The sequence below is a fragment of the Platalea leucorodia genome (genome assembly GCF_965183815.1).
Source record: "Platalea leucorodia genome assembly, chromosome: 9".
Taxonomy (NCBI): domain Eukaryota; kingdom Metazoa; phylum Chordata; class Aves; order Pelecaniformes; family Threskiornithidae; genus Platalea; species Platalea leucorodia.
The window spans coordinates 12,042,700-12,057,919 of NC_138831.1; the positions used below are offsets into that span (position 1 = coordinate 12,042,700).

The following is a 15,220-nucleotide window of genomic DNA, read 5'->3' on the forward strand; positions in this document are numbered from 1 at the left end:
TTTTTTCTTTCTTTTTTTTCTCCCCAGGACTGAATTGCTGAACTTGGTTAGTCACAGAAGCTGCTCTGGAAAAGCCGGCAAGAGGTAGGCTGGCTCAGGGACCTCTCACCTTAGCCCTTACTGGCTCTCCACCTTTTCCTCCTATACTTTCCCAATAACAACTTTTTTTTTTCCATCCCTCCCTGGAGAATCAAGTCAGTTTTATTAATTACCACAAATAAACATTAACTGAATTAACATGAGATGAGGAACAAACAGAGGTCAGTTTAAAAGAAGACTAGTCTGAACACTGGGAGAAATACAGAGCAAGGCGGGGGTCCACCTACAACCATCTGAAGAGGAAAACCCGACTCTTGCCTCTTGTGTATACGCTTGTAAATGTGTTGGGATTATTGTTAACCCTTACTGCAGCATCTAGATCAGCTCCCTCTTAACATAGGTAGAAGCCATGCTTTAAAAGCTTAAAATGTATAGTTCTGTTTTGTCTGTGTTCCCAGTGAGAAGGTTTTAGTGCTAGAAAGCCTCTGGCTTTATGGGAAGCTGCAGCACGTAAGGAATAGGCAATTTGCAGGGGAGAATGGGCCATGCAATTTAATGCTAAATAGTGATATACTAAATAAATTATTATAAAGAACTAACTCTTCTTCAATATAATTACAGTATTTTTTTTTCATTTCAGAGGAGAGGAAATGGCCTAATTGGGTAGAGGGGAAACCAAGCCAGGGAAAGGGAGGTGGCTTTTTGTCCGTCGTGCTGCAGAGGTAGAGCTCAGAAGCTGGAGCTGAGGCTTGGGCCCCTGCCCTGTGCATGTCTGACCCCTCTGGAGCAAGACCAGGATGGATTTACATCCTTACTCCTCTTCACCCTCCTTCCCTGCATTCTGGAGGAGGAGGAGGAGGAGGCCTGGGCGTACGTGTTAGGATTTTAGTCTTAGGACAGCAAAGCTACTGTGAGGGAAACCACTCCTATCCCTGCCACGTGCCAGTTTGCAGATACTACGAAGAACGCGGACAAGGATTTTTAGATGCAGTAAATCCCCGTGTGTGCAAATATATAATACGGACAAGCAACGATACTTTGAAATATTCTAGTATCCCGCAATGTTATAAATATTTTATTAGAGTAATAGAAAAAAATGCATACAGATAACCATAGGATACACACACAACTGGAAGTTTAAGGATAAATTTCAAACTTTTCAATATGAAACAAGGTACTCAGTACATATCTCATGGAGATATATAACTAGAAATTAAATAATACAATGTAATTGCATGAAAATGGCAATACAGGAACATGGACTAGAATTTTGTGAAACAAGAACAGAAAGAAAGAGTCACCCTTTGTTGCATGAAACATAACTATATACTTACTAGTAACACCTGTTTTTCCATCTCCCCCCTCCCCCCACTTGCAAGTGTCTGAAAACATCACTGGTTAGCCACATTGAAAAGCAACTAGCCATTTATAACTATATATGTACAGTATATACAGATCTTGCTTACTTCAACAGTTAGCACGTATTTTTATCTGGGTGTGATACTAATAAGGTAATTTGCTATTTGAATGCATATCAAGGTATTTTTTCTACAGTGCTACCATCATTTCATTAATCCTGGTTCTCTCCTTTTATAGTTCTGTGTGTTGTAATAGCACTGGGAGATTAAAAAAAAACCTCTTTAAGAGGGTATGCTTTATGTCACACGACCACTTGCTCTACCATGTATGTGTGCAGCTCTCTAAAAGGTGTCTAAAAGGCTGATTTGACTAAACTCACAACTGTAGAAGTCAAATGTACCAGGTTTAATGTATCTTTAATATATTGCTACGAAAGAAAGCATAGATTTCTCTGTAATAGCAAGCCTGAAGTGTATTTGTGTAATTTTTTTATTATAACCTATAGTATTGCCATAAACTTAGCAGAATCATATGACAGTAATGGGGTGCATTAGAGTGCCAGACCAGGTAAAATACTTTTGAATTGGTTAAAGAGCAGCAGGAAGGAGAGTTATGGATCTAACACTGAATTCAGGATGAGTTTACAGTGCAGTGCGGTAGACAAAAGAGCAAGATAATTTGAGGCTGCATATTTGGAAGCACCACATCACAAAGTGGTAGTAGTCCCTTTGCATAAGGCCATGGTGCAACTGCATTTCAATAATGCTTACAACTGGGCACTTTTGTTTGTTAGTGAAACACACTGACAGGAGTTCAGAGAAGGGCAATAAAAACCATCCTGAAGGTGGGAGAACCTGGTTATGAATAAAGAAGCTGGTTAAGAAATCTAAGGTGGGGATATATGGAAATTAACTTTGAAGTCTATCGATGGAGAGGAAGGTTAGGTGCTTGAAAGGTACATAAACGTCCACTGCGATAGAACAGAGAGCCTTCTTTGAAACACAGCTGTGAAATTACTTCTTAAGAGTAGTAGTGGAAGCCCTGCCTCTTGGACACCCCAGCGTGGACTGTGCAACACTAACATCCATACTGTGACTTTTCTCTACCTTCCAGCTTTGATTTCTTCCTAGATTTAGAGTAACTTATATAAAGGGCTGTAAGAAAACCGATCCAAACCTACTGGATTATGACACTGTCTTAAGAACGGCCACTTGGTCAACGTGTTATCGTCCGATTGAAACGCCATGTCTCTGGTTTCATCTTTTGCACGTAGAATGATGTTACCGTAACTACGCAGGACATACCCCAGACAATTCAGTGTCACTGCAGAAATGGAGTTTCTCGCTGAGCTAAGCTCTTCCTCGTAACTCTGATCACAGTGCCACTGCTCTCCTTCTCTCTTACGTTGTATCTGAAGTATGGAATATGTAAACTCCTTTGGTTCAAGTATTAAGGCATTTTAGATTCCTTTTTAAAGGATTTGCTAAACTTTACACGATATTTTTACTTCAACCTACAGTGAAATATAAAGAATTTAAAAACACGTCAGGATAGAAGAAAAACATGCATTAACCACTGCAGTTTTTTTAAAAAATGCACTTTTCTGTAGTAACTGATGAATTTTTTTTTCCCAGCAAATGAAAATGTATCATCACAACACTGAATTAAGAGTCAAGGAAAATATTGTTGGTAAGAAGCTGGATACACTGAAGATATTCAGGACTGATGGACCAGAACCTCTTGCATCCATACCTGTGACAAATGAAAAAGGTCAGGATTAAATGAAAGCATGAGTATCTGCTCTGTCAAATTATTACTCTTCCTAGATGCTAAGCAAAAATTATTGTAAATTTTTATTTCTGACAAGCAATTAAATTTACAAAAATACACTAAATATTTTTAAACTACATAAATATACTGCAAAATGCTGACGCTGTACGAGTGTTCTTTACTTTCAAGGTAATAATAAAAAAAGGAGAAAAAAAAATCGTAACGTTTTTAATACCAATTTACATGGTAATTTACCAGTTCAATAGAATGAAGTTTGTCATGCATAAGGGCATGAAGACTGTTAATTGCTTTTCTTTTTATTACCTTATTACCATACCACATACAAGCATTAAGTCTTTTTTTCTCCCCATCAATAAGGACTCAATTCCTGCAAAGACACGCTGCGACAACTGCTGGGTGTCAACTGTAAATTTAGCAATGATTCGTTACACTAGGGCAGAGACATGTCTCTCTATACCATGGCTGGTATAACGGAGGTGCCGATATTCGCTGGGGACCCTGTATAAGCACGTGACAAAATAATACTAATTCAGCTTCAACCTACTAGCTAGCCTGGGAATCAGGATCTGATCGCTGCTAGTGCCATCTCCGCCATCACTCGTTGCTTTAACTTCTATAGTGTAATCTTCGTTAAACTGGAGCAGAAGTTCGGCGGTTGTCTTGTTCGTGTTCAGCACGCTCATATTGCTCTGACTGCTGGTCCTGTACAAAACCTGCAACACAAGCAAAGAGCTGTAGTGCGTCATTTCTTCCGCTAGGACCTGCCCTGCAATTTTTGTTTGTGTTTCTTAGAAATAAGGTTTCAGTCTTTAAAAAGACGGGATGAGAGAAAAGATCTGATTTTTGGTTAATGTTCTAGGGCAGAATTACATTTAAAGAAAGAAGGTAACATCAATCAAGCTCTTTTATTCCAGCTGTAATCTAAAATGGCACAATGTATAATGATAACAAATCAATAATGTATTCTGTTGAGTGTCTTAATAATATATTGTTCTATAAATTATCCCGCCATTTGGAATCTGTCATTATCTAGATCAGCTTCTTACGCCAATACGTAGTTTGGGAAGGAGAGAACTAATCAAAATTACAGACTATGTTGGAAGATGTTCTGCAAGTGCTGAGTGATTATTCTGTCATGAAACTTAACTGCATTCCGTCTCCTATGTTTTAAAGAATGGGAACTACATTTGAATGTCACAGCCCGCTGCTCAATATGATCGGGCAAGAGCGAGGGATTTAAGAGCAACATCAGCCTCTCTTCTGTCCTGAAGACTTGATGAGCCTGAGGAGTCCCTAGTGCCAGTGGCGAGGCTAGGCAGAGAGGTATGTCCTGGCAGAGTTTAAAAAATATGCGGATCCAGTGCCTTCACCTGGCAGAGTTTCACAGATTTGACAAGCAGGTAAGCTTGGGAGTTTGGCAGTGCAAAACCCAGCAATCCCAACTCCCCCAAAATAACAGCAATAATGATGAAATGGAAAAAAACGCAAGGCCAGTAGAATTACACACATGCTGCCACCCTCGAGACATGCTCCCTAATGCCATGCCTTGCTGTAAAATGCTCTCGGAGGGGCACAGCGCATGGCTCGCTTCCCCAGCGACCACGCTACGGCTGCTCTGGTGTTTTCAATGTCATTTGTTGGCTCTTCTCTTCTTGGCAAACCAACTTTAGTTAACTGTACTGCCCTTGCCTTTTGGGATAAAAACGACCCCCTAAGTGCTCTACTTCAGTAAAATTAACCACCATTATCAAAATTCAGCTTATCCTTGTGTACTTAGCAACGTCCATTATCCATCTGGGAACCTGAAATCGCTGTGGGAGACGCAGTATGCAGTTTGAAACTCTACGTGGTATGTTTTTAGGTCAGCTACCATCTATGAAACTAGGTGGCTTATCTAAGCTGTAAACATGTATTTCTTGCCAGTACAACTCAGAACACTGCATAGTCAGATCTTCAGCATAAATCTTTTATGGAGGATGTGGGATCCAGCTGTACGCAGCTCATCAAGAGCATCCTCAGCTATTCTCTTAAATGTACTTAAGATATATGACATATTTAAATACCTGTACATTTGTGCACTGATCAGATTTGGAGTAGATGTAGCAATGTAATTTCTATCAAGACAATGAGCATGTCCCACAGTAGGTAAGAAGGGTTAAGAATATCAGTTTGATATACGTGGTACTAATAAATATACGTGGCCGGCAATGGAAACTATACCCATCAGCTAAATCTCGGATTATATGTTATATATTTATAGTAAGTGTTGTACATGTGTTAAGCGTTATACATGTTCTAACATCCAAGTGTTATACATTTGGATAAGTGGGATCCCAAGAGCTGGCAGCAATGCCTGCAGCTCCTGCCTTTGTTTGCATGAGGAGCAGAAGGCATTTAGTGTACCCTTAATGGTGAAAGGAGCGCAGTTCATGAGACATTGTTAGAACATGATTTACATCTCTAAAAAGGAGACACTACTGAGATGGTTTAGATGGGCTGCTGTGCATCCGCTGAACTTACTGCCTTGCAAATAGACAAGAAAAAGCAACCTGTGGATTGCTTTCAGATATTTTTCTAGTCTGTTTTTACTTACCTTATACCCAGTCACCTCGGACTCGTTCTCCATAGCTCTTACTTCCTCCCAGCTGAGGACTACTCTGGAGTCGGTGACATTCCAAATAACGTTTCCTGGCGGTTGACTGGGTGCTTCAATACATAACAAAAGCATGACTTTAATTTAATTGGCATTAGTGATTTATTCTACAGTAGGAAATAATAGTCCAGGTAATTGACTGTCATTACATGTTGGATGCAAAAGCAACTCAAATGCAGCCTCGTTGTTTGTAGACTTTATGGTTCAGAAACTAAATTGGAAAAACAGAAAGAAGGAAAAATAGAACGGCCCATAAATGTTATTTCTGAAGCTGCATTATCTGTTGATGGTCCTTCATTAAATACAGCCAAACGAAAGCATGTGTCTTAGGACATGGGTGATCAATTAGAACAAACTCTAATGAAACCAATGATGGTAACAGACAATTTCTAGTTTTAGTATGTTGCCAAGAATAAGCAAATTCTTCACAATAATTTGTTAGACAAATTTAGTCTTAGTGAATATTCAAATCTACACACTATACTGATTTACTTTAGTGTGTTTGTAATGTAAAAATATTTGACAGATTTTTTTTTTGTTGTTGTTCTTTTAACTCGAGGTGTGATTTTGAACTGCAGCCTGTGCCATTTCAGTATCTGCAGTTGCAACAATAGCGGGCTTTGGTCAAGGAAATCTATGGGGGTTTTTTTGTTCATTAACAATCTGAGACTGTTATTTTCTAAAGGAGTAGTATGCTTTTGGCTGTATGCTTTAATATATCTTGAAACTGCCACGCTTTCAGGGAAGGCGAAGGTAAGTACAAACCTCTTAAGATGCCTGAAGTTGGTTTCGCAGAAAATGGGTCATGCAGTGACACAATCAACGATTAAAATCTTTTCGAAATGTATTAAGGAAAACAATTTACTGTTGCTGTCACCTAGTGGAGGCAACTGCTGCTTAGGTGGACCACGCTATGCTTTGATGCTGAAGGTTCCAGTATTAAACACTGACAGTGGTTTTAAACACTCCTATGCATGTGCTTATGGGGTTTTTTTTCTCTTTTTTTCCTCCTCTTTTATTTTTAAACTCTTTCACACAGGTAGCTCCCTACCTTCTTTCCATGAGCAGTCAGATCAAAACCCACCTGATTATACTCCTTAACACAAAGTAGACACGAAAATGTAAGAGCGAGACTTAAAAGAATTATTCTAAAGTCAAACAACCTCTCACAGGTACTTTTTTGCAGTATTTGCCTTGTTCTATATACTAAACAGGATTTAACCTGATGCACTAATAGACACTTTTTGTAAATGTAAGAGGAGATTGTTTTACTCCTGAGAATTAAGTATTACAGCATATATGAATACTTTCCACACTGAGCTATTAAAGCTGAATTTCAAAAGAAATGAGTCATTCTTTTAAATCCACAACAAAATATTAATATGACATCTGAAAAAATGAAGAATAATTATATGTAAAAACTGTAAGCCTCTATCTACTACTTGACTTATGGAAGTGATTCAGATGGCTCCAATTCACTTCAGATACCAAAATCTCCGCTAATCCTGAGTGTTCAGAACTGCAGAACTTAATTTGTAACAGGTTAGTACGTGTCCAGTGCTAAGCGTGCAAATAGCTACACGGATTTCTCTGAGACTCCTCCGACACTTAAAGCTGGTCATATACCCTAGTATTGCTCTGAATTAGAACTGATGGACAGAACATTTGGTTGCATTTCAAGACTTTCTAAGTATGAAATAATTGTAACATCTTGCTTTACACACTTAGGCCAGTCTCCCCCCGTTACTTGCAATTTCATACAGCAATATTTTATAAAACAAAACTACACTTGTTACTTCGGGCTACGAATGTGAATATTTCAAATAGAAAAGCAAAGATACTTTGTCAAAGAGCGAATTTTCAATCTTGAAATATACTGCCAATTGAACCTCTGTATTTGTGTTTCTTGATACGGCTAATAGTTACTAAGTAAGTATCTTGTAGGTCATGTGGATGAACATAAACACAATGTGCACAGAAATCCTTCACAGTGAAAAACATATCAATCACAAATATTCAAGTTAAGGTAGAAACTGGGAATGATTAAAAACCACACATTTGAATGAAAAAACAGTTTCTACTGCAGCAGTACAGAGAATTATTTGTCTTAGTCAATTCAGCCAGTAGTTAGCAAAATCCTTCAGACTGACATTATACTGTACTGCAATGTTTTTGCTCTCTTTATTCACCAGCAAGATACATGGATGTAATGCAACTAATTTTTCTTTTTAATTATTCCAAATAGCAGTGATCTTGACTTCCTATCAGCCAATTCATGGTAACTATGCATATAATGTATTTAAACTCTAGCAAATATAAGTTAATCTGAGTTGGTTTAGTCCTCAGTGACAGTGAGACTCATTTTCGCATGTAATAATTTCTGATAAACTAGCTTATTTCATAATATTGACAATGCGACTACTTTTGGTAGAAAGATGTTAATGACTGTTCCAGGGAATTTGACCTTTCAGACAGAGGTAATCGTACATTCTTGTGAGTCTGACAGAAATACTTCAAGGTTGATGACCCTGATTCTGAATTGTATTACAATGTAAGAGCACACTAAAAATATTTCAATTTGTAGAAAAATTAGTGCAGTCTTTGACAATCTGTTCTCCAGCTTAATTTCTCCTTTTTAATAGCAAAGTAAGTGGCCTCTTGTGCAATTTGTTCAAGGGGAAACAATGGACATGAAGGATTGTTTTGCATGAATTGTATGAGGATCATTGCATTTCAAAAGCCATGCCCTAGGGAACTTATAAATATGTTCTAAAACCCTGAAAAATTCAACAAGTCTGTTTTTTTCCTTCTAAATAACAGAAATTTTTCTTTTAAAATTCTTCCAGTCACTAGAAGAATAATAAAGGTTCTATGCAGAAATTATGTATCTTACTTCAGCTCCACTGGCATACTTGAGTTTTACTTACTCATCCTGCTGAAGTAGCAGAGGGTAGAAAATGGAAGATCTATGCTCGATTTAATTGTGTAACTCCTCTAGTCTGAATGAAAATTTAGGTCACTTACGCATAGTGTGATTCCCAGTAATGCGCCTATTTCTCATTTCCCCGCAAATGCTAACGCACCATTATGTCTCTCTCCACTTTAAATTCAAGATACTTACGTGTCTTTTTTGTGGTAGCATTTACTGTGGCACTAAAGGGGCCTGCTCCAGCACTGTTATAAGCACGGACAGCTGTGTAGTATGCTAAGTTGCTCTTCAAACCTGTTATTCTTACTGATGTCTCATTCCCTGCAGCTTTTACTCTGTTTGAAGATTCTTCTTTTCCACCATTATTCCAGTACCTAACCTAGTAGATACAAAACAAAACCATTTAAAATCTTGCATGGAATGGACTGTTCACCCACAGCATTGCATTTGACTCCTTTAAGTGCATTTTTTCCTCAGCTGAAAAAGGTGGAAATACATTAAAGCTTCAGAAATATGTTTACTATGTAAAAAAAAAAAAAAACATCTATCTGCCTTTCATGCTTGCTGCTCTTTTTAGTGTGACTGTAGGAAAAAGGCAACTGAAATATTAGCTCTTGCTTGAATTAAAAAATGACAAGAAGAAAATCATTACTTCATCTAAAAAGTAAACAAGTTAAAACTCAGAAAACTGTATCTTACGGAACAGTTTCTTTGGAAGTAAATGTAATTCTGAAAAATACGTCAGTTTGAAAACACTGTCAGACAGACACATGACTATCAGCACAGGAAGCAAAACACAATTTCATTCTGTGTTCTCCATTTTCAAAGATATTTAAAATAAAATATCCTTCTTTTTGGTGTAGGTGGCGCAGAAAGAAAGCAAGATATGCAGTATACTGTCTTTTGTAAATTAGGTATTTCTAGAGTCTAATACTATAGCTGTTCGCTTTGCTTTTGAAATATTTTTATGAAAAAATCCAGTTTAACAGATTCTTGATTTCTGAATAGTTGGAAAATTTCTGGGGAGAAGGATTGGGCTGGAGACATCACTCGTGTCTTGAAGTCCCAAGTCCTGCAGCCCATCAGCAGAGGGTCTTGCAGAACATCCTCCCCACAGCCTGGCCTGCATTCACAAAACTCCCGCTGCTGGCCCAGACCTAGTGCCAAAAGCCACAGCTATCAGTTGCTCCCGGAGAAGAGCAACGATGCCAACATTCCCCATACTCTGGGGTCCTGCAGAAGTAAAACACCCTTTGGGTTAAATGCTGTCCAGCAGCCTGCCCAGCCCTTCTGGGTCGTGGCCCTTTACAATATCAATACTGGGAGTGTATTTTAAATGAGCTCACCTCGTAACCCAGTAACCTTCCACTGCTCATCTTCCAGGGAATGGCTGTCCAGGAGACCTCGATGACTGAGGACGACAGACTCGTCGCAGATACCCCAGAGGGTGCTATGCTAGGCTCTGTATTCGGAAATCAATAAATGAGAGAGCAGCAGCATTGGCAACTGTGGAACTAAACACATCTGTATTCAAAGTGATCTCATTTCTATTAACTGTGGCTATATTCTCTGATGAAACATCTCATGCTTAGTATCTGGAGGTAACTCAATCACATACATACCTTCTTCAGCTGAAAAAACTGTGGTTACTGAACTAAATGGCCCTTCTCCTTTATTGTTATAGACACCAACTTTCACTTCATATGGCGAAAAGGGCAAGATGCTTTCATTCCTAAAGACATATCTTGGTGTGTCAGGAGAGGTGACCACAGTCTGTATCCATGTTGTGGTGCCAAAGGGGCGGAAAGCAACAACATAGCCAAATCCTTCTCCATTCTGCAATTCTTCAGGGATGGGCTGTGAGAAAAGCAACAGATGACAGAAGTCAGTGATGCTACATACATCACTGGACAAGTTTTGCAGGAAGAAAGTACCAACAGACTAACATACGTGATTGTAACCAGGTTCTGGTACTGAATTTGGGATCATTCCATCAGCAAATTAACTCTGGTACAGCAGAGTAAAACGTGGTCCTTTGAACCTATTTTAAGGTTCGCACTTCAAGAAGGGAACAACTTTCAGGTACATTCCTTGTTTTCCACTAAGTATACTGCTTTGAGACATACAATTTTTTTTCCATTTCACAATCCATAGTTCATAAAAAAATAATAATTGCTTAGTCAACTATTAGAGAATCTAGTACTACCTTTGTACAGTGGCTTATACCTTCCTCTGATGCGGTTATGATTAGGTAACCACACGGAGCAGTCAATGTTAGTAACAGTATCTGAACATTTTTTTAACTCGTTAAAAACAAGATACATAACATGAAGTAGTATGTGATTGTTTCTGTTGGCTAGCACACACATCCAGAGTTAGTGGTAGGAAAGCAAGAACTGCAAATTTGCACTGAAACGCATAATTCTTTGGCTCAGCCTTTGAGCAATACCCCTCTTCCTCTTCCCCTGCCCTCCTGCCCCCTTTTTAGCATAACACTTGTTTGAGAACAGAAGCAATCTCAGACAAACGAACTAAATTTCCTACTGATTGCCATCTAGCACAGTAGGAAAAGCAAAAGAAACACATGAAAGCAAAAGAGGGAAGGCAAACGTGCATAGCTCACATTACAGAATGTTACCGAGCACATATACATCCTAGATGAGAAGCTGCTGCAGCCAGGGAAATTCATCTTTTAAGAAGAGTTTGAATGAAAACAATCATTCTCTGAAGAAAATTGCTTGCCAGAAAACTTACTTACATCCCATGTTATGACCAGTTCAGACCTGCTGCCTCCTCCCCCACTGACTTCAGAGGGGGGAATTTCAGGAACTGTGAAAAGGAAACGTATAGCTGTCCACACAGTGTAGATACAAGGGACGACATCATATAACATTAACCTCATGCTCTGAAGCTCACCTAGTTGCATTCATATTGCTTTTGCAAATGCTTCTGAGGCAGGGTGGGCACTCCTGGAAAGCCCCAGCCCCTCCTGCATTCACTGCGCTGCTTGCCATCACTGGGGCAGGCAGATGTTTTTCTGAGCACTTGAAGACCCTCACTAGCTCGCAGACTGAACCCTGTATGCTAATGTTTATGAACTTCTAAAAATTGGAGGCATGCTTCACTTTTTTTAATAGGGCTAACTTATGCAGATGTATTGGGCGAGGGCCTTACTCCTGGGGTTTTAATTGATGTGCTCTTCTGAGCTATATGCTTGTTACATGGAAGGTGTACACTGATCAAACACTAGGAATGAAAAAACCCTGTCAAAATTAACCTCTTTCCATCCATTAATACCTTCAGACTTTACAGCACTGCCTGAACTGACAGATTTTGGCATATTAAATACAGTTTAAATGTATTTAGATGTTATGCTTCTGTGATGTTCAGTAATGCAACAACACAAACTGTTCCACAGCTAAATGGAAAAATCATCAACAAACTAGTTATAGGCTTTTATATTTGATGGCAATTCCAAGCTTGTTTGCAAAAAGCCAAGGATGTGAATGCTCCTTTTTTTGTTAATATTCAAGACTTTTGAATTAAAAACAAGTAGAAGAACCCACTAACCTGCCTCTTCAGTTCTTACTTTTTCTGAGGGTAAACTAGGTTCTCCACCTCCTATTTTGTTACTGGCAACTACACGAAATTCATATTCAACCCAAGGATTTAAATCCACTACTGTGGTGGTGAATGTTTTTCCATCGATCACATCTGGAACTATTAGAAACAAAAAGAAAAAAAGAAACAAAGAACATGGTGTCCCTGGTCGAAAACATTTCAACAGAGCCTGCAACAAGAATTGTGTTTTACCTGTTGTAACTCGCTGCCAGCCAACTGAAAAAGGTGTCCTTGCTTGTATGGTGTAAGTGGTTACTGGGCTGTGATTGTCTGTGCCTTCTTGCCAGGAGATCTGAGCCGTGGTATCAGTTATTTCATCCACTTTCACTTGTTCAGGGGGCCCAGGTGAGCCTAGAATCAGATTGAAAAATAGGCAGAGTTTTGTAAAGCCGCTACCCTGGAAATCACTAACATAGCAGTATGGATTCCCATTTTATCAGCGCTGTGGGAGGAAGAAAACAATTCAGCTTGGAATAAGAACGCTTGTAATTGTTGTTTTACATTCACTAAACTCAAGTCTGATAATCTATTTCTGAAATACTCTGAACTGCGGCACAGATGACAGGGTTTTTCTGTTTGGTTCCCCCCGCCCAAGAACCTTTGTTCAGCGTGAACCCTCTATCTTTCCTGCATCTTTCACTTTAGTCTTCAATGTCCTCTTTTAATCTATTAATACATCTCTGTAGTCTGCCAATTTGTTTTCTACAGCTGTTTTACTGTCTGATGCACTGTAGCAATTTTTCAGCACAACATCTGATCAGCACCCCGAGCAGCAATTCAGTCAGGCAAGCTTTCTGCTGCCTTCTGGAAAATCCCAATTCTGAGCATCCTGGCAAAAATGCTGGTTTTTGTCTCATCTGCACCGGCAAAGGGGGGCTGAAATAACTCTCGTTCCCTCTCGTCAGTGACTTGAAGGACTGTCAGTGAGAAAAGATGTGAAGTCAAGATTTATGTAACTTTCAGCTCTTAATTTCTCTGGGAAAAATTATGCTTCATCAAAAATTGAGCTAAAATTCTCCCTAACTGCAAGGCAGAATCACATAATTCAAGTCACAGATGAACTGCGTTTGGTACTCTACAATATCAGTTGTTTCTGTAATCTACAATACACAAAAGTTAGAAAATATGATTCATGGTAACTGAAGCTGAAATTTACCTCGTACGATAAGGTCCGCTGCAGATGCTACGCTATCCACCTCTGTCTTCACCATACAAACATATTTTCCACTATGTTTCAGCTGGATGTTTCTAATCATTAAATCTCCTGATGCACTCTGTCAAAATACAAAGTTCTTACTAAAATAAATGTATTACCTTGTAATTTAATATTAAGATTCTATTTGTAAATGGAAAAGAAATCAACCAAAAATGTTGAAAATAAAATTGCTCAAAAATTGCATTGGCAGACAGCCTGCAGGATAGCAAGTTATTACCCATCAGCTGCTCCATGGTAATTGTCTGTTAAGCATTTTCCTAATAAACATGAGATAGTGTCCCTTTTTCTTTTACAGGAGAAGTAAGCTACAACGTGGTGAGCTCATACTGGGAACACACCTCCTGACTGCTATTCGGAACCATGAAGAAAGTCAGTGCCCCCAACCAACCATTTGCCTCAAAAGCCCTAAAAAAAAGAGAAGAACATGATTTCCATGGCCATTAACCAATTTGACTTCTAGACAGAATTTAGTTATCACAGATTTCTAAAGAAAGAGTTCAAAACTGTAAATGACAAAGCCGAATTTGGTCCATTCTACAGTGTGCGAGCACACTTTCATTTAAAAGTTAGTTCTACATTTTGGGCTAAATTCCCCGAATTTATAGTTCTAAGTTCTATTCTTTGTTCTTTGTTGAATAGTTAATCTTTGGATAATTTTTTTCCCATGGGTCTCTCTCATGTCATAGCATGTGGTTGATCTCCTGCATCAAGGGAAACATACATAAAACTTAAGTGAAAACTGTAACTTCATGTCACGTTAGGGCTCCTTGTATACGATTTGATTTCTGCATCACTGAGTAGAGAACTTGGTAGCCACTGTCACTTCAAAAAAGATCTTGTCTTTGTATCAGCTGAATTACTGCTTTAACGTTCACATCGTATTTTCCAGGTGAAATATCTCTCAGTCAGACTCCAATTTTAAAAAGTTTCTATTTTTTAAAAAAATTTCTGGAGAAGCAGCGTTTCATTTGAGGACAGAACCCTATTTTGTGGGTATTTTCAGCTACTCTGACCACATGACTGATTCTTGGATGCGCAGTAGTTTGGGAGAAAGGGGAAACGCAATTCTGGAGCTTATTTTAGTCTTAGGAAAAAAAAAATCAACAACCTTTCCAACCATTTGATTATTTTTCTTTGTTTCACGCTCACACCCATTATTTCAGCATTACCATGTCTCACTTTTTTATTCAACACAAGCTGAAAACAATTCTGCCTGATTCCCTTCCATGTGTGTGTAAACACAATGCCTGGTCTTCTGCGAAAGCACAGATGTAAGCATTTGCAGGACAATTCAGCGCCGACTGCCTACAATACGTTAGAAGTTGAGTCGAAGGCAATCTAAAATCCATCTGCTTGATTGGAAGTGGATATTCAGGGAACAACCAACAGCAGCAATGCATACTCACAAGCAAATCATGTTCTACGTGGAACTTACTTACTTATTTTAGCAAACTACATTTAAAACATCTCAACAAAGGGGACTGTCAAACAGAATAATTTTACTTGAAATAAAACCCACCAATTAACACTGCATTTAAATTATTTGTGGATATTTTGGGGAAGAATCCTAAAGTACTGGGGAAAACAGCAGAAACCTGCAGCAGCAAAAAGC

The 15,220-nt window shown here is 38.7% G+C and overlaps 1 protein-coding gene across 1 annotated transcript in view; it reads right to left on the reverse strand.

The window, feature by feature from the left end:
* Positions 1–3,049: 3,049 nt before the first annotated feature.
* The window catches only part of CNTN3 (contactin 3), a gene marked incomplete at both ends in the record, with an annotated part of 83,720 nt that continues 71,549 nt past the window's right edge, over positions 3,050–15,220 (reverse strand). The window contains 10 exons of the mRNA XM_082321650.1: positions 3,050–3,150; positions 3,734–3,902; positions 5,783–5,895; positions 8,964–9,150; positions 10,118–10,233; positions 10,394–10,628; positions 11,530–11,600; positions 12,342–12,491; positions 12,585–12,743; positions 13,549–13,666. Of these exons, the coding sequence (XP_082177776.1) occupies positions 3,050–3,150; positions 3,734–3,902; positions 5,783–5,895; positions 8,964–9,150; positions 10,118–10,233; positions 10,394–10,628; positions 11,530–11,600; positions 12,342–12,491; positions 12,585–12,743; positions 13,549–13,666 (1,419 nt within the window). The remainder of the gene's footprint in view (positions 3,151–3,733; positions 3,903–5,782; positions 5,896–8,963; positions 9,151–10,117; positions 10,234–10,393; positions 10,629–11,529; positions 11,601–12,341; positions 12,492–12,584; positions 12,744–13,548; positions 13,667–15,220) is intronic.